A 24,321-nucleotide genomic window follows, 5' to 3' on the forward strand; every position below is an offset into this window, starting at 1 on the left:
TTTTTTTTTCAAGGGAAATGTAAACCCTCAAAACAATTTAATGTAAAATACTCAGTGTTCTATTCTTACAACTTACATGAATTCAACTCAGTTCTGCCAGCTGAAAATTTTGCTCATGTTAGAAACATCCAATGATTCTAAACGTCCAGTTGCCTTTGACTTAATTCTACTAGATTACTGTATATCATGACCTGGATAAATTAGAATCTTCATAGACATCCAATGATTCTTCCATGCTCTTTTCTGAGCAGAGCAAGATCAGAAGTCTTTCCTCTTCTTCTGAAACGTCTTCTCATCTGTCAGGCTCATCAGCAGAATTGTATTCAAATTGAAAATTATGATTTTTTTTAACAAAAAAACCCCAATCTAATTTTCCTGCCACAGCTTGTCAAGATTCATCAAATCAAATGCCACCTCAAACCTGCTGAGATGCCAGAGAAGTCAATAGGATGTCATAAGCAAGTCCCCCCCATAGTGACAAATCTGATTAACGATTAACCAAATTTAGATTTTTTTTTCCTAGACCACATAATGATACATGTGTGAAGCTATGTAACACTCAGACATTTAGGAAGTTAAATCCAGAAGGCTTCTAATGCTCCCTAATGTTGTGCGTGACTGTAAAAGTCATATCACTTGGGTGAAGCTCTGTCTGCAGGAAAGAAAAAAAATCCCAGTTACTAATTCTGGCTGAAATGAAGAGGAGGTGTGAAACAGAAGTCTGGTGGAAGGACACAGATTTCCAAATGATTGAGACACACAGGGGGGTGATATTTAATGCAGAAGGAAAATAAACGGATTCTAGTCTGAATTTCTATATATATAACAGGATTCATCCTGGAAGGGTGATCTGACAGTGCCAGGCCATATGTATACAGACTGTCTAATCCCTTTAAAAAAAGGGGAGAAAAATTATATTTACTGTGCAAGCAAGGATGGATGGAATGATCCTTATAAGCAATATTGTGACTGGGGGTATTAATCTGGAAACCAGCCTTATTGATTGTCATTTTTTTATTTCATGGTTGACATTTTTAATTGATATCAGTATTTTTTTCCCTTTATTAATGAAGGAATTGTATTAAATGGATACCAAAGTGAAGACTATATTTGATTGGAAAGTTTGAAAGGAAGATTTCCATATTTTTATCTTCAGCTCAGTTTCTGTTGGTGCAATATGAATTCAAAGGTCCTTTATTTGCTAGTGACTGACGGTGCTCTGTTAAACATGCAAATGGGTTAAGCCAATCACAAACCATCATCCAACCTGTTCTGCTGGTAGCTGTCAGCAATATATATATATATATATATATATATATATATATATATATATATATATATATATATATATATATATATATTAGTACTATTTATCCTGCACATTGCACTGATGTTAGTAAAGGAAAGAGGATGCAAAAAATAAGCAAACATAAAAGTGAAGCTGAATATGTATGCCTGTATGCCTCTTTAAATACTAAATTCCATTATGGCAAGACAATCTCCCTTAGAGACCATTTTAAGCAAATAAATAAGGATGTACCGAATCAAGGATTCGGTTCAGGATTCATCCTTTGTCAGCAGGATTCGGATTCGGCCGAATCCTTCTGCCAGACCGAACCGAATCTGAAAACTAATTTTCATATGCAAATTAGGGGTGGAGAGGGAAATTGCGTGACTTTTTGTCACAAAACAAGAAATTAAAAAATGTTTTCCCCTTCCCACCCCTAATTTACATATGCAAATTAGGATTCCGATTCGCTTCGGGATTCAGACGAAGGATTCGGCGGTTTGGCCGAATCCAAAATAGTGGATTCGGTTGCATCCCTACAAATAATTTTTGTAATTTTTTCTAGTTATAAAACATAGTTTTGTCATATTGATGACTATTGGGTTTATTTAATGTTTAAATGATATTTAAGCAGAGAGATCCAAATTACAGAAAGATCCCTTCTTCAGAAAACCCCAGGTCCTGAGCATTCTGGATAATAGATCCTATATCTGTAATAGCCATCTAAATGAGAACTGCCTCTTCCAATAGGATACTGCAGCAAGAAAAACACATAGCAGTTCTCTTAATCCACAAGAGATCAGCTGGCTGAAGCAGAAACCTGACTCCCGTGGTATCAGTGGATGGCTCTGCTCTTCAGTGATATTTAAGAGCACGAAATGTGTTAGCATAACAAATATTTAGCACATTTGCCAGTACAGATAGTATCTGTGTAACATTTTATTGGCTCTTAAAAATCTTAATTTAACACAACGGTGCTGGCAAAATAGTATTTAATATTGGGGGCACAAGGCAAATAAGATTGGATTGAGTTTAGCCCTCTTAGGTCCCTAAAAAAAAGCTTTATTTCTGGATAGGACCCACTAAAAGTGGCAGTTTTCTGGATGGCAAATAGTCGAAGTTGAATTTTTAAAAATTTAGAAATTCTTTTTTTCAAATTCGAAATTAAATTTGGACTACTCCCTAGTCTACACAAAAATTAGCTTGAAATTCGAATTTTTTAAATTTGAATTTTCACTTCGACCTTTGATAAATCTGCCCCTTAGTATGATGTAGAGAGTGATATTCTGAGACCATTTGCAATTGGGTTTCATTTATTATTATTATTTGTGGTTTTTGAGTTATTTAGCTTTTCATTCAGCAACTTTCCAGTTTGCAATTTTAGCAATGTGGTTGCTAGAACCCAAATTACCCTAGTAACCATGCATTGATTGTAATAAAAGACTGGAATATGAATAGGAGAGGTCTGAATAGAAAGATGAGCAATAAAAAGTAGCAGTAATACATTGGTAGCCTTACAGAGCAATTGTTTTTTTGATGGGGTCAGTGACCCCCATTTGAAAGCTGGGTTCAATGTAATAGAACAATGGATATGTTATTCCAGGCGAATATCCCCTCTACCACCAAAAGATAGAAATTGCTTGCAAATGCTATGCAAATTGGTGGGTATTTTATGATTTTACACATAAGATCTGATCTTACAAATAAGAAAAATATCCTCAATTCAGTGTATCTCACCCACAGAAAAGTGTTCCAGTCTGAAATGCAAGACATCAACCATAGAGTGGAATGCGCTTCCTTGTCAATCAATACATCCAATACATATCCTGGGTTTCCATTTTTTTCCCAATACAACAGCAAATCAATAAGAGCAAAGTAATACAGTGTTTACTGTCTCACCGTACCACGTGAAGGGAAGCTCAAGTAACTGTAAGATTGGAAGCCATTTGTTAAATTGCATTTTATTGACTTTGACCACCATCTAGCCATTTGACCACTATCAATGGCTAGTACAGGTAACAGGATCTTAATTCAGAATGCTTGGGACTCGGGGTTTTCCCCTAATAGGGGAGATTTCCGTAATTTGGATCTCCATCCATTAAGTCCGTTAAAAAATTATTTAAACGCCATACAGGTATGGGATCCGTTATCCGGAAACCTATCCAGAAAATTCTGAATTACAGAAAGGCCATTTCCCCATTTTATCCAAATAATCTAAATTTTACAAAATGATTTCCTTTTTCTCTGTAATAATAAAAGAGTAGCTTGTACTTGATCCCAACTAAGATATAATTAATCCTTCTTGGAAGCAAAACCAGCCGGTTGGGTTTATTTTATTCTTAATGATTTTCTAGTAGCCTTAGGGTCGAATGTTTTTGAAACTCCCATCAACTCGAAATTGGAATAAAAAAAGACCAACCAAAATTTATTTAAAAAATCAAATTTTTTTAACTTCGAGTGAACAGGCTGTATTCGATCGTTCAAATCGAATTCGGATTGTATTCTATCGAATTTGATTTCGAAGTATTTTTAAAAAAACAAACACCAAATGACTCCAAATGGGTTCTAGGAGGTCCCCCATAGGCAGCAATTCGGCAGGTTTTAGGGCTCTTACAGATGAGCGTTTTTACCTGCACTCCCCTGCGTTCCGTTTTTCTGCGTTCAGCCGCAGGGGAGCGCAGGAATAGACGCATTACATTTTTTCCAATGGGGCTGTACTCACACAGGCGCGTGTAGGCGCCAAACGCAGGTTGAGACGCAACATGCTGCATTTTTCCTGTGTTCGGCACCTACATGCGCCTGTGTGAGTACAGCCCCATTGGAAAAAATGTAATGCGTCTATTCCTGCGCTCCCCTGCGGCTGAACGCAGAAAAATGGAACTCAGGGGAGCGCAGGTAAAACGCTAGTCTGTAAGAGCCCTTAGATGGTGAATAGTCAACGTCGAATTTTTAAAGAGACAGTATATGATAAATTTCGATATTCGGAAAAAAAAATTCAAATTTTAATCGAATTTGGACTATTCCCTAGTCAAAGTACACTAAAATTAGCTCGAAATTCAAATTTAAAAAATAGATTTTTCAATTCGACCCTTGATAAATCTGCCCCTTAAGGTATGGAGATCCAAATTACAGAAAGATCCATTATCTGGAAAACCACAGGGCCCGAGCATTCTGGATAACAGGTCCCATACCTGTACCACCAATACGGATTAATGCAGTTTAACTCCCATTGAATATCAGTTATTGTTTTATTATTACAGAATAATTATTAAAGATTAAGCAAAATTAGAATTATTTGCTTAAAATGGACGTAATGGGAGACGGCCTTTCCGTGATTTGGAGATTTCTGGTTAACAGGTTCTCATATAAGGAATCACATGTCTGTAATACTGTATATGTATCAATGACTCATTTCCTTGTGCCAAGTGTAAATTGTTCATCCTCTGAACTGAGATTTTGCCAGTTATATTTTGGTTACATAATTTCATAGCACTATACTTTGAAGGCAATCCGAAATGAGAAAAAAGTCATAAATGTCATTGAAAATGATTACAAATAGGTTTATTTTTCGTGATATTTTTAAATGCTGGTGATTTTTCCATATTGAAGTGCTATAAAGCATAATATACTAATATTTAAATATTAAATATAAGCCCCTATCCCCCATATGTAATAAAAGGCACTGAGTTTGCCCAGGAGCAGTAACCCATAGCAATACGATGTTTGCTTCTAACAAGGTGACCAGAAAAGCTACAAGCTGATTGGTTGCTATGGGGTACTGTTCCTGAGCAAACTTAGTGCTTTTGATTTCATAACCCCCTAAATCTTTAATTTAAAGGGAAAGTAAAGTCTAAAATAGAATAAGGCTAGAAATGCTGTATTTTGTATACTAAACATAAACATGAAGTTACTGCACCACAAGCCTAATCAAACAAATGATTTATGCTTTCAAAGTTGGCCACAGGGGGTCACCATCTTGTAAATTTGATCAAAATGATCAAAACAGGGAAACAAACAAAGCTGCTTGAGTTCTGCATGGCTGGGAAGTGAGACAGGGCTCCCCCTGCTGTTCACAGGTATGATTGTTTCCCTGCAGAGCAGTTAGGGACTGTCTGACAATTCTTATCCACAGCAGTAAATGAAGGAAGAATTTCACTGCATACAGTCAGGTTTTTTTTATAAAAATGGTGCACATTTTTTAATTAAAGTATATTGGAGATAGGTTTCTTTTTCATTAAAGAAAGTAAAAATGGGATTTTATTTTTTTGCCTTTACATGCCCTTTAATACACATCCACCAAGGTAAAAAAAGAAAAACGAAAAAAAATAAACAATTGCTTCAGATTTATGCTGTTTGGTTCAACCACATCCAATCCATAGATCTATAATTCAGAATATCATCTATCCATAAGTAGTGACGGGCGAATTTCTCCCGTTTCGCTTCGTCTGAAAATTTCCCATTAAATTAGCAAAATGGCGAAAAATTTGCAAAAAAATAGGGAAAAAATTTACGAAAATTTTTTACGCCGGCATTAAAGTCAATGGGTATCCAAATAGTGTTGACGTGTGACAATTTTAACTCAAATGACTTTTCAGATGCATGTCCAAAGTTTTTTGACTTAGGCGGCGAGTTTCGAAATTTTATTCGCCCGTTACTATCCATAAGTTAAAGCTATGAGCGCAAGAATGTGCTTTAATCTATGTCCAAATACTTCTGCGGCTTTTAAACTGAAATATGAATCAGATGACACTCTTCCAAAAATCTCTGCATAATTGGATAATATTTTCCTAGCACATAGATTCAGTTTTCAGGAATTTTCCGAGATGCATAAAAAAAAAAAGGGCTCATGAAATTGTATCCGACAGAAGCAAAGTCACAGACCAAATCGAATTGTATAGCAAGGCTTATAAAAACGAATAACGCCAGTATTCCCCAAATGTTTTTATTGAATTCTTTTAAATAAGAATTGACATTCTCAGTGCAGCAGTTAATATGATTTATTTATATTATCAAATTATTGTAACTGAGGGAGTCAGTGGCAGATCCGAGTTATAGACATGTGCAGAGCATATGCTTCAAATCAACTTGAAAACGTGATAATCCAAGGTTTTTTTTTTACTGATTTCACACAAAGGGTTAGACGTGTTCAAACAATTTTTCCCTTTGGCTGAGCTCTGTATTTCTTCCTTTTCTGCTGTTAGCACATTCATTCAGATATTCAGATATTCATCGGATAACAGAGTTATTTAGTCCAGTGGAATTCAAATACTTAATTGGTCACAATGAATTTTACTATTTATAAATTACTATTACATGGGACAATTATTTATTTGCACTGCACTTTAATAATTTGGAATCTATCTAAGTTATTAACTGATTTATTGGTATTTAATGAATTTATTCAACTAAAAGCACTGCACTTTATAAATTACTAATTGTCTGAATTTACTAATTATCTGGTTATAATCAATTATACCCAGCACTCCTGATACATTGTTTTTTAAGGTACAGGTATGGGATCTGTTATCTAGAATACTCGGGACCTGGGGTATTCCGGATAATGGATCTTTCCATAATTTGGGTCTTCATGCCTTAAGTCTACTAGAAATTAATTTAAACATTAAATAAGTCCAATAGGCTGGTTTTGCTTCCAATAAGGATTAATTATATCTTAGTTGGGATCAAGTACAAGCTACTGTTTTATTATTACAGAGAAAAAGGAAATCAGTTTTAAAAATTTGGATTATTTGGATAAAATGGAGTCTATGGGAGCTTTCTGGATATCAGGTTTCCGGATAAGGGATCCTATACCTGTACTATCAAATACGCTTCACTTAGTTTTCTAGATATTTATTAATATATACGCACTAGCACTTTAATACAAAATGGGCTAATTGCAATATTAAGATCAAGTGGGAGCAGTAATTATTCTAATTAAGAGTGGTACCTTATAGTCATTTTTTAGATATCATTGTGTAATCTCAGCACTCTTTTAGAGTTATTTACATTATCTAACAATAAACAGTATCTGGGGACTCCTCTATGTAAAATACAGAAGCTTATTTATCAAACTTCACATCTGTGAGTTTTAGAATTTCTTTTTCAATTTTAATAAACACGAATATTTATAAAAAATTTAATTTGTATTCTACACATCGTTTTCTATGGGTCAACAAACTCAATAGAAATCCAAAAAATTCAGAACACTTGAATTAAATAATTGGTCAGATTTAACCTAGGAACTCCTATTGACTTCTACATGAACTCGGAAGCTTTTGGATGCTAAATCTTTTTAAACGTGTTTTTTTTGTGCTTAATAATTGTTCACCTTTGAGTTAACTTTTAGTATGATGTAGAGAGTGATATTCTGAGACAATTTGTAATTGGTTTTAATTCTTTGAGTCATTTAGCTTTTATTCAGCAGCTCTCCAGTTTCCCCTAAAAGTTAACTTAAAGGACCAGTAACATCAAGTTTTTAAAAAAAAAAAAAAAAAAACATGTTTATTTGTGGTCCCTTCTGTATATTACGCATAATACGTGTACCTGATTTTACATTTTCCTGGATTTTACAACAATTTGTTCTGGTCCCCTGAAAAACGTAAAATGGGGGTTGTACTGTATTTACTTACCTGAAACGCCGGGCCGGTGCTCCTATCAGCAGAAAACTGCACTGGCCCTGAGTTCTTCCAGCGAGAACCACCGAGCGATCCTCTTCCGGTTTCTTCTTTATTCAAATTTCCCGGGGCAGACGCATACACAGTTGAATGAAATTGGCAACTTTCTAGTTAAAGCTCTGCTTTTCGTTCTACTGCGCATTCGCAGCTGCGAAAAGAAAGCAGAAGACGGAAGAGGATCACTCCGTGGTGCTCGTTGGAATAACCCTGGGCCGGTGCTCCTATCAGCAGAAAACTGCCCTGGGGTTTCAGGTAAGTAAATACATTCACTTGGGGTGCCTAACATTTGGCAACCCCAAGTGTGAATGACTTTCCTTCTCCTTTAATTAGTTATTGAAATACTTTTGTGCAACTGATCAGTTTTAAAAACTAGGGACCTTTCAGAAAATGAAGGACCCACATTATTGCCTTGTTTTCAATGAACTATGCACTCTGATCTAAATCTGAGAGATCACCAGAATAAAAGATGGCACTGCATGTAAAGCTGGCTCCAATACAACTAACCGTGTGCCCACTACTAGCGATGAGCAAACGCCAGATATGGATTTGTGATTAAATTCTGCACTTCGCCATCAACAAATATTTTCACAAAAACAACTCAGAGAGATTCCAATGTATTTCGCACAAAAAGAATGTTTCTAAAAAAAATTTGCATTGGTAAAAAAGCCTGCAAAAAAAAGCCATTGACTTTAAAAAATGTATCAATTTTTCACTAATTTCCCTGTTGTTTCACAAATTTTTCATTGACAGATTAGCTCATCGCTACCCACCACCATCCTGAGGCCAACTGAGCACCACCAAATGGAAATCCTAAACATTCTTCAAACTCCATAGATGCTTAATTTCCTAATCCTCCAGAACTCCACTTGCCCCAAGAAACTGACATTTCAGAATATCCAAATCAATATAAATATGACCATATCATCTTGGAATATTGGGAGCCTAAGGTCTTCCATAAAATGGAGTTTCCTGAAGTTGGTCAATAAGGTCCTTTTTCCTTCTCTACATGACAAAATGGCTACAAAACACAGTGGAAGTCTTCAATTCCAAACAAACCCACACCCCCCCAAAAAAAACAGAAGGGCGGCCAAATTACTAATTTAATTCTTGTAATATACACTTAACCCTGTAGAGCTAATGGATACCAGTAAAACACATTTTTTATGTTTTGTCTTTAATTCTTTACAACATCTGCAAACGTTAGTAATAACCCAGTTGTGCTTCAGTGAAGAACAAAATGTTTTAAAAGCTTTTGCTGTGTATATATGGAAAATATTTACCCACATGACCTTTAAAACCTATGTACTGTAATGAAGCACACTGCGGAAAGTTCTTTGATAGAAATACAGGTTTTTGCCAACACATGCCGGCAGCAGATGTGGAACCACTAGCAAATGTATCAAGTGAAGATGTATAGGAGCCAAATCTGAATGAAGACTGCTCAAAAATACTGCGTAAAGGTAATGATTTAATACATTGGTAGCATGTTGAAAAAGAAATATACTCTAATAACAACTTGGGCTCAGGTCATTAAAGTTGAGTGTTTATTGAGGATCACGTACTACAGGTAACTACAGATTTTGGTGGGTTTAGCTACAAACTTTATTTAGGCTTAAAGAAGCATCAATTAACAACACAACAAGACCTGAGGAAGGAAGGTGTTACCCCCAGAAAATCTTGAGGTCTCCATAAACGCTAAGACTTTTCTTTGATGAACGACGATTTTAGTGCAATCCAACCAGTCCGTCAAATTATCGTAAGGTTAGTGGGAATCAAACGATCATGCAACGATTTTTGTCCAGCATCGGTCAGAAAATTGATCGGCCAGGTTAGAAAATTTTCGTCGGTCACAGTGAAATCTATATATGTTTGCTATTTATTTATAGCATGATCAGTCTCAAGTGGGAAATAATTGCCTTTATACTTTTTGATAGCTTTAAAGGACCTTAACAAGACTCAAAACCAAAAACTGAATGAAGTACAATACTTTAGTGGACTAGATAATGAACTGTAGACTGTAGACTGCAATAGCATTGTCTGGAATAAGCCCCAACAGCTGATTCTATATTTCAAACCTACTGAAAATGTGGTCAGAATAGAGCAAAATAGTGGCATATAAACTGCACATTATATCAACTTTGTTTGACATATTTTCAAGACAGAACATGTTCATACGAATATAGTGTGTGTAGTCCTTAGTTGAATCCAAAAAAGAGAAAAACATTATTGTGAACTTGGTCAATAGAAATATCATGGGTTCTCTTATGGGCTGTCAATATGACAGCCAAGGTAAGTAAGGGCCCTACTAGAATGGGTGGCACTTGTCTAATTCTTCTTAAAAAGAGGTCATAAAGGAGGTCTGAAGGGAAGAGGAGTAAGAAAATCTGATACATAAAAAGTTACTATCTAGGACCTCTGCCATGGATTGATACAACTGAATTGAATATCTCAACCTCTAAAGAAGTGGTTTTCAAACTGTTAGGCCTTACCCCTTTGGGAAACTAAAGCTGTGCATGGAAGGGACCAGTGTGAAAGCTAGTTAGGGTGAGATTTGGGGAGAATACATAGTTGCTCTGCTATACTTTATATTTCTGGAAGCCCACCTTAGAGTGAAATGTGGAGTAAACATTGATTTGCTGTTGTAGATATTCTTGGAACTATGGCTGAATGGCTGATACAACAACTTTATCAGCTAAGTGGTGTCCTTACAGAATTGTACTTCTTAACGTGGACTTGGAGGGAAAAACTGCTGCACCAACTTAATGTGGGTAAGAGACCACTTTCTAGTTGGGTTGTAGTAGTTTGATACTATTACAAGTTGGCCGCCCGGGATGAAACTTCGCATGCTCGTGAATTAGCGTATTTGTAGCGTGTTTGCGCCTGGCGAAGTGTTGCGATGGATGCGAAGCTGACGCTGGTGAAAATTTGCCCATTAGTGAATCTGCTCCATGGAAGGATACAGAAAAAATACATTCTGTCACTGGGAAATAGTTATATTGCGTCAGTTAATGGATCAGCCAAATTTAGATCAATCAAACACCTAGGTGTCTGTAACGGGCAAAGAGGTGCTCAATCGGTGATCTTAACAAATGAGTAGATCTTCAAGGTTTTGGCTTAAGGATATGAAGTTAAAGATACTTTCTTCCCATACATTAAGTGTACATTATTACAATTAAAAAAGAGGCAACTACAGTAGGGGGCACATTTACTTAGGGTCGAATATCGAGGGTTAATTAACCCTCGATATTCAACTGTCGGAAATAAATCCTTCGACTTCGAATATCGAAGTCGAAGGATTTAGCAATATTCGTTCGCCAATGTTAGCCTATCGGGAAGGTCCCCATAGGCTTTCTAGCCAATATCTGATCGAAGGAATAATCGTTCGATCGATTGATTAAATCCTTCGAATCGTACGATTTGAAGGATTTTAATCCATCGATCGAACGATTTTCCTTCGATCAGATATTGGCTAGAAAGCCTATGGGGACCTTCCTGATAGGCTAACATTGATGTTCGGTAGGTTTTAGGTGGCGAAGTAGGGGGTCAAAGTTTTTTTTAAAGAGACAGTACTTCGACTATCGAATGGTCGAATAGTCAAACGATTTTTATTTCTAATCGTTTGATTCAAAGTCGTAGTCGAAGGTCGAAGTAGCCAATTTGATGGTCGAAGTAGCCAAAAAAATACTTCGAAATTCGAAGTATTTTTTATTCTATTCCTTCACTCGAGCTAAGTAAATGTGCCCCTAGGTGTATTGTCAAGAAAACAGACAGTTGGAGACCACTTTGTTAATACAGAGAGGTAAACAATGTGGGTAATTTATTAAGACTTTAGCAATAAATATTACAGTACCTGATCTGATCTCCACAACATACAGTACTCAGTTTTAATTAAATGCAAATGCTATGGGATCTGAAAAACTTTGGAAAAACCTAGACAATAAGATAATGAAATAACGAATACTAAAATAATTAAAAGCACATAGCCCTCGGAGTGCATAGAAAAAGTGCGGGCATCTCTAAATAAGAGACAGCTCTAAAGTAATTATCTTCTTAGAAGTGATATTATACATTAATAACTCATTTTCTTCTAAAATCTATGAGGTCTTGATAAACACTGGAATATCCAGTAGGCTGCAAAAATAGTGTTTTAATACAGTTCCTCCATCGAAGACTTGGAAAGTCTTGGCATCCATCCACTTGTAGTCATTTCCGGGAAGGAAGATATCTCGATGGACTTGCCCCTGTTCCACGATGGGTGCTATCAGAATCTAAGAAGGAGGAACATATTTAATTTTATTTCAAGTTAGCAAATAAAAAAAATCCCATATAATCAGTATATTTGCCAACAGCAACATGCAATATGTCTAAGGTTGCACCTGGCTGATAAAATACCGGCAAAGGCCAAGGCTTGTATAACAAATTTACCAACAATGTTCTTGCTGGTAAAATTGTCAATCCAACCCCCGCTCACCTCCAATCATTCCCATCCTGCCTCCGATCCACCTGGTTATCCTATTTCTTGCCAGAGACTTAAATCTCTTCTTGATTCAATGCATAATACTCTTTGCCCCCCCCCGTGTTTCCGCTGGACCACGGGGGATTATTTCTAAATTTCACTGTTTACACTACAAACAATTCACTCTACAATATAAAATTTAATTCCTGAACCAGCAAGTATATTTTTTATTTGTAATATTGGTGTGTAGGTGCCATCTCAGGTCATTTTGCCTGGTCATGTGCTTTCAGAAAGAGCCTGCACTTTAGGATGGAACTGCTTTCTGGCAGGCTGTTGTTTCTCCTACTCAATGTAACTGAATCTGTCTCAGTGGGACCTGGATTTTACTATTGAGTGCTGTTCTTAGATCTACCAGGCAGCTGTTATCTTGTGTTAGGGAGCTGTTATCTGGTTACCTTCGTATTGTTCTTTTGTTTGGCTGCTGAGGGGGTTGATTACTCCAACTTGCAGTACAGCAGTAAAGAAGGACTGAAGTTTATCAAAGCACAAGCCACATGACTGGGGGCAGCTGGGAAATTGACAATATTTATAGCCCCATGTCAGATATCAAAGTTAAATATAAAAAAATGTGTTTGGATTTCAGTGCAGAAGTCTGCTGGAGCAGCACTATTAACTGATGCATTTTGAAAAAACATTTTCACATGAAAGTATCCTTTTAAAGAGCTGTCAAATCTACTGTCCCCAGTGCGTCTGAAAAATTAGAATGCAGTTGGGCAGCATGCCATCCCTAAAACCTTGCTGCCGTATGTCCTGGCCTTTGTGGCCTTAGCACAAATCGAGGCCTGGTTATCCTTGGACCTAAAGAATATAACGTTGCAGCTATATGGCATTTTATCCATAGGAAGCAAGGGAAAGGAGGTGGTTGGATACCCATTGTCACATAAGTTTAGTAAATTTTAATCAAACCATATTAGCTTTATTCTACATGGTTAGCCTTCTGTATTTGGACAGAACTGGATGGACTGCAGTAAGTGTAACTATACTGAAGTGCAAGGAACATCTTTGGACACGGGTACATTTGATTGCACAACATTCATGGTTGTAAATGAGATCTCATTACCAGGAACATAATGATTGTTATTATTGTATGTATTCATATGAATATGGTTTCTAATTGCATAGAACTGTAAAAAGTGCTACAGTCTCGAAACCATTTTTTCTTTGTTTGCCATAATAAAGCTGTTTCTTTCTGAAAGCCTGAATAAATGTCATTTCTTGGGATTCCAGCCCATTCTGCAAAAATAGACACCGCAAGATGTCACAGTTTATCTTACAGGAAAAATGGTTGCCTAAATGTATTTCAGTTCAGTGCTTCAAAAACACATTCTGTCGCCTGCTGCTTTCATTTCCTTATCGGCTGGGTTTTATTTTAGAAATGGAAATCTCTGCGGAGATCTGGACTTACTTAGAAATGTACATCAAAGCGGAGAGTACTAATATAACCCAAGAGCACTGGCATTTAGATGTAATGGCCGGGAAACATAACTAATATATAGGCTGAAGCATCAGCACATGAAAGCTGAGAACGTAGGCACTGGAGAATGTGGTATCCAAAAAACATAGTTATCATGAGTATAGTGCCAAAAACACACTTGCATGTGATTCAGAGGAGGAAGGAGGAGGAATTGAGGGATGCACTGCTGCTGAAAACAACTGTAGGGAAGTGCAAGGAGCATCTTTGGATGCAAGTACCTTTAAATTGGTTGTTCACCTTTAAGTTTTAGTATGATGTAGAGAGTGATATTCTGAGACAATTTGCAATTGGATTTCATGTTTTATTATTTGTGGTTTTTGAGTTATTTAGCTTTTTATTCAGCAGCTCTCCGGTTTGCAGTTTCAACAAATTCAGTCCAAATTCCCCTAGCAACCATGCATTGAATTAAATAAAAGGCTGGAATATGAATCGGAGAGGACCTGAATATAAAGTTGAGTAATACAAAAGTAGCAATAACAATTAGGGGGTTATTTACTAAAATATGAATTTATCTCATTATTTGAATTAAAAAAACCACAACCAAACTCCCATACCCGATTTTACCTTATTTATTATTAAAAAAAAGCTTAGTTTGATTGGTTTTGGTAAAAACACAATAAATTGAGCAAAAACCCAAATCGTATGATTTTTTCTGGGTTTTTTCCCCGAATCTCTCAATTTTTTCTGTCTTTTTCCAGAAAAGCCCACATTTTTCTGATTTTTGCCCGAAAAGCCCAAAATAGTTGGATTTTCAGGCTAATGCCAGCACAGACTACAGAAACTTCAAAATAGAATAGGGACCTCTTCCACTGATCCATACACAACCTCTGCAGGTCTGAGACGGTGGATTTTCAGATTCGGGCTTTTTGCAGCATCAGGCTTTAATAAATTTCAAAAAATTAGAGTTTAAAAAAAACAAAAAGAGTTTTTCCCTAAAAACCCCGACCAGATAAATTCGGCGTATTATAAATAGCCCCCTAAATGTGTAGCTTTACAAAGCATTTGTTTTTTGTTTTAACTTGCAAAACTGCGGAGACAATTCGTCAGCAAAAAACCTGCTGCGTAAAAAAAAAAAAAGATTATTCAGACGCCCATTTACCTTAATGCATTTGGACCAAATAGTTGCGCATATAAAAATTGCCGCTCGCATCAAGAATAATTTGAAGCCCATTGGTAAATTTGCACATTTTTAGGTGAAGTGAAACTGCACAGATTCGTCCATCACTAATCTCAACATATTATTGGCTCATATTTTCTTTAATACATATAGAAGTGGAGACTTTCAGTGATATATTAAGGCAGTGACAAATCGCCTCTTCTTCTGGCGACTAATCTCCCCGAACTGCCTCCCCGCCGGCTAGAATCTAAATCACCGGTGGGATGGCACTCGGAGCGCTTCTTTTTCCTCACGAGGAAACTTCAGGCAACTTCGGAAAACGAAGGGCTCCGAGTGCCACCCCATCGGTGATTTAGATTCTAGCCGGGAGGCAGTTCGGGGAGATTAGTTGCCCGAAAAAGAGACGATTTGTCGCCAAACGACCAATCTCCCCGAATCTTCTCGTCTGTCTCTGCCCTTATACTGTTTTAATTGATTGTCATTCTTCTCACCTCATCTCCTATTAGAAATTCATTGTCTATTGTGAATGCCACCGGATCATTTTGGCTGATCCACCAGACTGGTCTGTAGATGGGGTTCCCAGAGCTTATCCACTCTTCAGCATATTTAGTCACCAGCGGAGCAACAAAGTTGTGATGTTTGTCGATGTACTGTCGTGTGAGGTTCAGAACCTGTCAAACGAAAATGCAAAGGAAACACAACGAAGAGCAGAGACAAAGCAAGTTGTTCAGTAGTAAGTTCAGTTCAGACACCATTCATGCATTCTTCTTGTTGTTCATTTATATTGTTATAACAAATGCTAAATGTCACCAGGCTGCCCACATTCAAAAGGTTAAACTAGACACTTTTCTACCTTTTTTTTTTACATATACAGAGAATGTGGTATTTACCCAATCATCACAGCAAACCCACGGAGGAGTGTTGAAGGACATCACTGGAAGAAAGGTCACGATTTGCAGCCAACGGATAAATAGTTCTTCGTTTGTTAGAAACTCATCTGCCAGTGTCCCACCTTAATAAAATACAGGCAGAATAACTTATATATATACATAATATACATATATATACATAATCTATATATATTACACAAAGGCCATGAATATCTTGTGAATTATATCCTTATAAACAGTGAGTTCTGATGTCATCAGTTATAAACGGTGAGTTCTGATGTCATTTCTGTCACATGACTCACTGAAATTTGTGTATTATAATAAATAAAGTATTAGAAGTTACCTTGGAGTCCCATGACCTGTATAAAAACACTCGACCTTCGGCCTTGTGTTTTTATTTGGTCATGAAACTCCTCGGTAACTTATAATATCCTTATAATTTACAAGAGGGCTGTACTTTATTCACTATATAATACACAAAAGCCATGAATATCCTGTAAATTATATCCTTATAAACGGTGAGTTCTGATGTCATCAGTTATAAACGGTGAGTTCTGATGTCATTTCTGTCACATGACTCATTGAAATTTGTGTATTATAATAAATAAAGTACCCCCAGTTGTAAAATATGAGGATATTAGAAGTTACCTCGGAGTTCCATGACCTGTATAAAATGGTCATGAAACTCCTCGGTAACTTATAATATCCCTATATTTTACAAGAGGGGGTACTTTATTCACTATATATATATCCTAATTAAGGATATTATATATAACAGTGCTTAGTGATGTCATTTTTTATAATCAGAGCTTAGTGATGTCATTTCTGTCACATGATTCACTGAAACTTGTAGGGATGCGCCAAATCCACTATTTTGGATTCAGTCGAACCCCCGAATCCTTCGCGAAAGAATATGCAAATTAGTGGTGGGAAGGGGAAAACATTTTTTACTTCCTTGTTTTGCGACAAAACGTTACGCAATTTCACTCCCCATCCCTAATTTGTACATGAAAATTAGGATTTGGATTCAGTTCGGCCGAGCAGAAGGATTCGGCCAAATCCTTCTGAAAAAGGCCGAATCCTGGATTCGGTGCATCCCTAGAAACTAGAAACTTGTGTATTATGCAAAATATGAGGATATTAGAGGTCACCTCTAAATTCCATGACCATGTTTTTATATGGTCATGGAACTCCTTGATAACTTATAAAATCCTTACATATTACAAGAGGGGATACTTTATTCGCTATATATATTCCTTTTGTATTAGAGATGTGCGGACGGGCCCAATACCTTGCACCCCCATTGGTGGATGGCGCACCTGCTGGCCCCGCCCCTTTTGTGACATCATCGGTGGGGCGGCGCGGGTTTATAATAGGAACCTGGAAGTCAGGCTCGGGCAGCGCAGGTGGAGGGAGGGCAAATATCGGGCTGGTGCTGGTTGGGAAAACCCGACCCACACATAACTATTTTGTATATTTAGATGCAATAGATAAAGTAGGACAGATTGTATCAAATGTATTTGCTTTCATGATGCAATAAGTAGGGAAATGAACAATGAGTAGAATTGATCTACTTGAATTTTGAAAATGCTTTTTGATACTGTGCCGATTCTAAGGTCTGTTGGTCTTAGAAATGCTCTTTGTACATGTATAGACAACTTAGGGGCCTATTTACTAACAGTCAGATTTCCTTTTTTCACAAATTGTAGTTTTTTTTCTCTAAAAATGCTTTTTAAAATTTCTCTAAAACTCGAAATATTCGAGATGTATTAAATGTAAAAACAACAAAATACTCTAATACAAAACATCTACATAGAGTAGAAGCAGCCAAGGTCCAATAGTAGTCAATGGAAGCTGGACTGATCCTATCTTTTTAGAGGGTTTTTTTTGTTTGTAATTGTTTGAAAAACTTTAAAAAACTATATCTTTTCCAATTTTTGTAATTGGATCTTTTAATAACTTTCATGGCATTCATGGTTTTGGAGAAAATTAGATTAATCGTGGCTTCGAAAAGCTCTAATACCGCTAACATTTGGGGGCCAATTCATTCATTTCGAAGTGTTTTTTGGACTACTTCGACCATCGAATGGGCTACTTCGACCTTCGAACTAAAAATCGTTCGACTATTCGACCATTCGATAGTCGAAGTACTGTCTCTTTAAGAAAAAACTTCAACCCCCTAGTTCGCCACCTAAAAGCTACCGAACCCAATGTTAGCCTATGGGGAAGGTCCCCATAGGCTTGGCTAAGTTTTTTTGGTCGAAGGATAATCCTTCGATCGTTGGATTAAAATCCTTCGAATCGTTCGATTCGAAGGATTTAACCGTTAGATCGAACGATTATTCCTTGGAGCAGTATTTGCGCAAAATCCTTTGACTTTGATTTTCGAAGGCGAAGGATTTTCATTTCCAGTCGAATATCGAGGGTTAATTAACCCTCGATATTCAACCCTTAATGAATTTGCCCCTTGATCTTTAATAAATGGGCCTCCCAAGTATTGTGTACAGAGGGTAGATTTCAATGTTACATGGGGGTAGTTGTGTTTTATTAACTTAGATGTAGCAAGCAATGCCATTAGGTTTGTGGAAGCAGAAGGTAATTCTTCAAAATTCTTCAAAACACCAGTAATGTTAAATCTAGAATATACAGGTTTTTATTTCCAGTGCTCAATAGGTAGATCACTGAAATAGTCCAAAATAAAAGTCCAAATAAGAACGACTGAGCTGGTAAACGGTATGAAAAGTCTCAGACTGACCAAGTTGGGGTTGTTCATGCTGGAGGAGGGGATTGAGGGGAGATATGATCACTATGGATAAATATATATAAAATAATATACACTCTGATGCTGAATTCACCAGGAGCCCTTCCAGCAGACACAAGGGAATCCACTAAGATTTAAAGAATTTATGAAGACAATACAAAAATGCCTTAACCAATCAAGTATATCCTGTTTTTTTTGTAACAAAAGCTGATTAATAAATTAAATAGATTTTATGAACCCCCAAAAGTAATAAGTGACCCATCTGCCAGTGGAAAAACGTTGCAGATCTGAAATATTTATCTAATAAAGAATATTACACTGTGAATATATACACCGTGTACAACTTTTCCATCCCCCCTGTAAGTAGAAGCATCCGAAATATGAATTGAATTATCAATAAACGAGAAACCTATTGCCGAAATGCAAAGTTATTTCAGAGCTCTGCAGTATACCCCTGCATTTAGGAAATGAATATCTTGCAGAAAAAAGTTAAAACATTGCTTTGGAATTTACTTCCACTTTGCACTTCGTGATATTAACTTAATAAACCTAAAAGCTCCAGCTTGGAATGAAATGCAACACCGCCCCAGTAGAAAAGCTTTTACTACACTTTGAGCCAGAATAATGTCACAAATTATTCCCTCCTCAATAATTTCTACAGCCCGTCAGTTTCTCAAACAACTGCCATGAGGTTATGAAACATAACTTTATAGTGATGCACAGTGCCAGGTTGCTTGCAGTTCTAGCGCAGGAATAGACTAAGCACTTTTTGGATAAAAGTTTAAAGCAGTTGGTTGCCAAACAGCATCATTTTTATATTACATTGAAAAAAGTAATATTTTTAACACATTTTTAAAGTACTGGATTTCTATTGATCTTCTTAAAACTGCCCTTCCTCATGCTCTTATTTAATTAGCTTCTTATTTCTGTTAAATTATATTCACGGTCGACTGGGCCAGCAGGACACTTTTTCATTATTTCTAATATCCAACTCCGAATTCCGAAATGGACCTTATTTATGAAGAAAAAAGCCTGAAAAAATAGGATCCGGCAAAACTCAGAAAACTTCGGAGCTTTCTCCGAAAACAGCGATTTGTTCAGAGATTTCCGAAGAGTTTTTTGTTCCGAATCCCCAAAATCATCAGATATCGATAAGGACATCAGCGCAGACACTGGGACCTTCCCCATTGACTTATACAGGACCTCTAGAGCTTTTAGATGCCGGGGTTTCGGATTCTGAGTTTTTAGCCCATTGGACTGTAATAAATCTTGAATAATTTTAAAATTTTGAATTTAAACTTTTAAATTCACTTTAATGAATTTCATGAATTTTTGCTTTTACACAAATTTTCTTGTGGTTTAGTGAATTTTTTGGCAAAGCAAAACTAGGCTTCAACTTCAGTGTCCATGCCACTAAAACACGGTTTTCATTGGTTATTGATGCTCAGGGGCGGAATACTTACATTGCCTATGCCACAGAGTGCCAAGAATTTGCTTAGTAGAAACATTTTTATTAAAAGAGAAGTAAAACTTCAAAAAATATAATGTAAATTTGCTCAGGGAGCTTTTGTAATTTACATGACTTCACATTATGGGCCTTATTTATCAAAGACTGAATTTATCTGATTATTTTAATCAAAAAAGTCTGACCAAACTAGAATCCATGATTGGACCTTATTTATTATTTAATTGGATCGGGGACAAACATGAAAAAAAGCTGCGAAAATCCGAATCGTATGATTTTTTATTTATTTTTTCAGGCTTTTTCGAATTTTTGAACAAAAAAATCAGAAATAGTTGGATTTTTGGGCTAATTCCAGCACAGACCACAGAAACTTCTGAATAGGATAGGGACCTCTCCCTATAATTTATATACATACAACCTTGGTAGATCTGAGATGCCAGATTTTTAGATTCTGACTTTTTCCATTCTCAGGGTTTAATAAATCTCTAAGAATTTGAGTTTTTTCCAGTAAAAATTCAGATTTATAGGAAAAAAAACTAGATGTTTTACAATTTAGAATGACCTTTTCAGTTTCAGAGCTATTTAAGTTTTCATTAACTGCCAATATAATGACAGTCAGTGATATTCAGAAGGAAAACAGAGAAGTGTTCTGATGTTGCTCTGATCAGGAAAGACATCAAAAGCTTCTTGAGCAGAGGAACATCAAAACATTTCTCTGTTTACTTTCTGAAGGAATATCACTTTGACTGTACAATTAGAGGAACTGACTAGTGATTTGGCAGGCGTGAATTTGCGGCGAATCTCCGGTGAATACATTTGCGAAACTGCGGCAAATATTTACTGGCGAAAAATCCGCTGCGTGAAAACAATTTTGGCAATAATAGCATGCATAAATTTTTTTACAGCAAAGCAAAACGGGACAAATTTGCCAATCACTACAACTGACACACAGGTTGTGCTGTTGTTACAAAAAAAATTTATATTGGCAGTTAATAAAACCCTGAAACTGAAAATGAATAATTATGTAAATTACAAAAGTGCTTATAGAAGCACCCTGAGTATAATACATAATATTTTTAAGGTTTACTTATCTTTTAAGTCCCAGTAGCTTTTCCTGCTAGAGTTTTTTAAATATTTAAAAATGATTCCAATGATTGGTGAGTTTGCCATTTCCTGTAGAGCACTCTAAGTAGATCCCTACTCCAACTGTAATACTTCCTGCAGATCTAGTTGTATCATTACACAATAACAGCAATCCACTTGTACAAATATGCATGTATTGTGCACTGCTCATATTAGCCAATACCTATTGCGTCTGGAATGAAAAAGTTATATCCTAGTAAACTGTAGTGAAGAACTGACGGGATAATTCCTTTGAGTCCACTGTAACTCCAATCTGAATGAAGAGGGATCATTTGCACGAATACTGGCAAATGGCTAGATCTGTTGATGAAGAATAAAAATTTTAGTGATTTTTTTCTTGTTAAACTTCTGATCTCCTATTTAAATACAACGGTTTTGCCTCAGACCCAGCAGCCAAAAGCAGAATTGGGACAGAGGCCGAATTATCGGCATTTGAATTTAAGTTCTTACTGTGATTCAAGCAGAATCCCACAAATGTGGCGTTTTAGAGCATTTTTGCACTCTAATTAACTCACCTACCAAGGCATTCAATAGAAGCTCACCTTGTAGTTGCTGTAACTATTGTTGAATTTCCAAGCTTTGCTGCCATCTCTGCTAGAAATCCTGTATATCTGTCCCCTTCTTGGCCCATGGGAGGCTGGATAGATTGTTCCAGAAAAGTATTTCCTTCCACACCTTCAAATGTGACGTATTCCGCACCTAACTTGTGTTTCAGAGCTCTCACAGTATTTAAATACCAGTTAACAGCGTTTTCACTTGTGATATTTAATCTTACTGAGAACTGGCTCTTCCATTTTGTCAAAACAGGTGTCTACAAAATGCAAAAATGAAATTATTTTTGGGAAATCCTTACTTTAACAAAAATATATCTTAAGCATAAATCTTAAGCATTCATTTTTGGCAAATATATTTTGGGGCAGATTTATCAAGGGTTGAAATGAAAATTTGAATTTTTAAGTTCTAATTTTGAGTTTATTTTAGTGTAATTCAACTAGGGAATACTCCAAATTCAATTCGATTTTAAAAAGAATTAGAAATTCAAATTTTGAAATTCATCGTGTAGGGGCAGCTTTATCAAGGGTCGAATTTTGAGTTTATGGGAGTTTCTAATTTCGCCATTGACTATTTACCATCTAAATCCTGCCAAATTGGTATTTTATCCTATGAGGGACCTCCTACAATCAATTTGGAGTCATTTGGTGGACTTTTGAAAAAACAAATTTTTTCTTTGGTGAAAAACGATTGGAATTGGATCATATTCTATTCGAATTCGATTCAGATTTTCAGCTCGATCCTATTCAGCCATTTTTAAAAAATTTTAATAAAGTTCGAGTGGTCATTTTTTTTTTTTGAATTTCGAGTTTATGGGAGTTGATGGGAGTTTTTCGAAACGCCCATAAACTCAAAATTCGACCCTTGATAAATCTGCCCCTTTATGTCAGTAAACCATTGACATAATTATTAACATTTTGCCAGTTTTTTCCCTTCTAACTTCTTTCCCTTCTATCATCAAAGCTTATGTTAACTAGCCTGTACGATGCATATGCTCTACAGCAGTGATCCCCAACCAGTAGCTTGTGAGTAACATGTTGCTCCCCAACCCCTTGGATGTTGCTCTCAGTGGCCTCAAAGCAGGTGCTTAATTTTCAATTCCTGGCTTGGAGGCAAGTTTTAGTTGCAGAAAAAGCAGATGTACAGTCAAACAGAACCTCCTCTAGGCTGTCAGTCCTCAAAGGGCTACCAATAGCCAATCACAGCACTTATTTTGCACCCACAAATTTTTTTATGCTTGTGTTGCTCCCCAACTCTTTTTACATCTAAAAGTTGCTCACGGATGAAAAAGGGTTGGAGATCACTGCTCTACAGTTTAGTAGGAACACGATAATCCAACTGTAGTGTATGCAGAGGTATTCTAAAACAATGGGGAGCTATGGTAGGAGAAAATGATATAGCCAGGCTGCCAATAAACAACTGAGAATTATGCAAGAACAATGCTGAAAGCAGACTCAGTAACTTCTTCATAGATGCAATGTAAGATTTAAAATAAAAATAAGGACCAAAAATGTGTTTTTTAGAGAAGGTCACATTGATCGCCTTGATAGCACAAAAATGTTCTCCTGAAGATGGAAATTGTAGCTGTGCTTAAATGATGCTAACCTAATTTTTCCATGGCTTGATTTGCATACCCTGGGGAAGAAACATTTATTCTACTATTTCTTTACTGTTTTCCATATTGCTATTTATGTCAAAATTCTCTGTTTACACAATATAGAGGATAACAGACACATAGCAGCAATATTGTTAATTTAAAAGGAGTAGACATACCAGCGAAGCGTCAACCTTTGAATAAAGACTCAGCCAATAATTATCTTTTCCTTCCTTCAGATAATTCTGGAACGGTTCAGAGTTGATACTTGCATATGGGGATGTAGTAATTAATAGATTTAAATGCCTAACTTGATGGGGACCCCTTCTTTGTCTGTGAGAGTGCACTCCATGGGGATCAATAGGCGTGTGGTCCTATAGGAAAATATAATAGTGTAAATGCACCATGAAAAGAAGAATTACCTCTCCCACCAAGTATATTCTATTATGGCTCCAGTCATGCAATTTTATCTCAGTATAAGGTCAAAGACAAATTGGAGATGTACATGTGATGCTTTGGAGCCACTTTAAATATCTCCAGAAGGCCAGTTTAGTCTTCCACCATAGAAACAGCTTTGTTGTAGCCAGTCACTAGTGGATAATTGTTTTTGTAATTTCCCATGCTGGCTTATAATTATATAGTTATATGCCAAACAGATGATCAGATGACTGTATTCTGTCTATTTTTACTATATGTAATGTGATATTGGCTTTAGTGAACCATGGTGATCACAAAAACACAAAGAACGTGTGCTTTAAACAAGGTAGAGAGGAAAGTCGCAACCCACACTAGAAATGACAGCAATGAGTTCTGCGCAGAAGCCTTGAACGTAATAGTAGGGCTGTAG

The 24,321-nt window shown here is 36.4% G+C and overlaps 1 protein-coding gene across 1 annotated transcript in view; it reads right to left on the reverse strand.

Moving 5' to 3' along the window:
- Positions 1–11,744: 11,744 nt before the first annotated feature.
- The window catches only part of LOC108713463 (SITS-binding protein), a 38,131-nt gene continuing 25,554 nt past the window's right edge, over positions 11,745–24,321 (reverse strand). Inside the window, exons 5-10 of the mRNA XM_018257030.2 lie at positions 23,654–23,848; positions 21,871–22,139; positions 21,492–21,628; positions 15,960–16,081; positions 15,561–15,740; positions 11,745–12,230 (exon numbers count right to left, since the gene is read on the reverse strand). Coding sequence (XP_018112519.1) covers positions 12,057–12,230; positions 15,561–15,740; positions 15,960–16,081; positions 21,492–21,628; positions 21,871–22,139; positions 23,654–23,848 — 1,077 coding nt within the window. The 3' untranslated portion in view covers positions 11,745–12,056. The remainder of the gene's footprint in view (positions 12,231–15,560; positions 15,741–15,959; positions 16,082–21,491; positions 21,629–21,870; positions 22,140–23,653; positions 23,849–24,321) is intronic.

Source organism: Xenopus laevis, chromosome 4L (genome assembly GCF_017654675.1).
Source record: "Xenopus laevis strain J_2021 chromosome 4L, Xenopus_laevis_v10.1, whole genome shotgun sequence".
NCBI lineage: Eukaryota > Metazoa > Chordata > Amphibia > Anura > Pipidae > Xenopus > Xenopus laevis.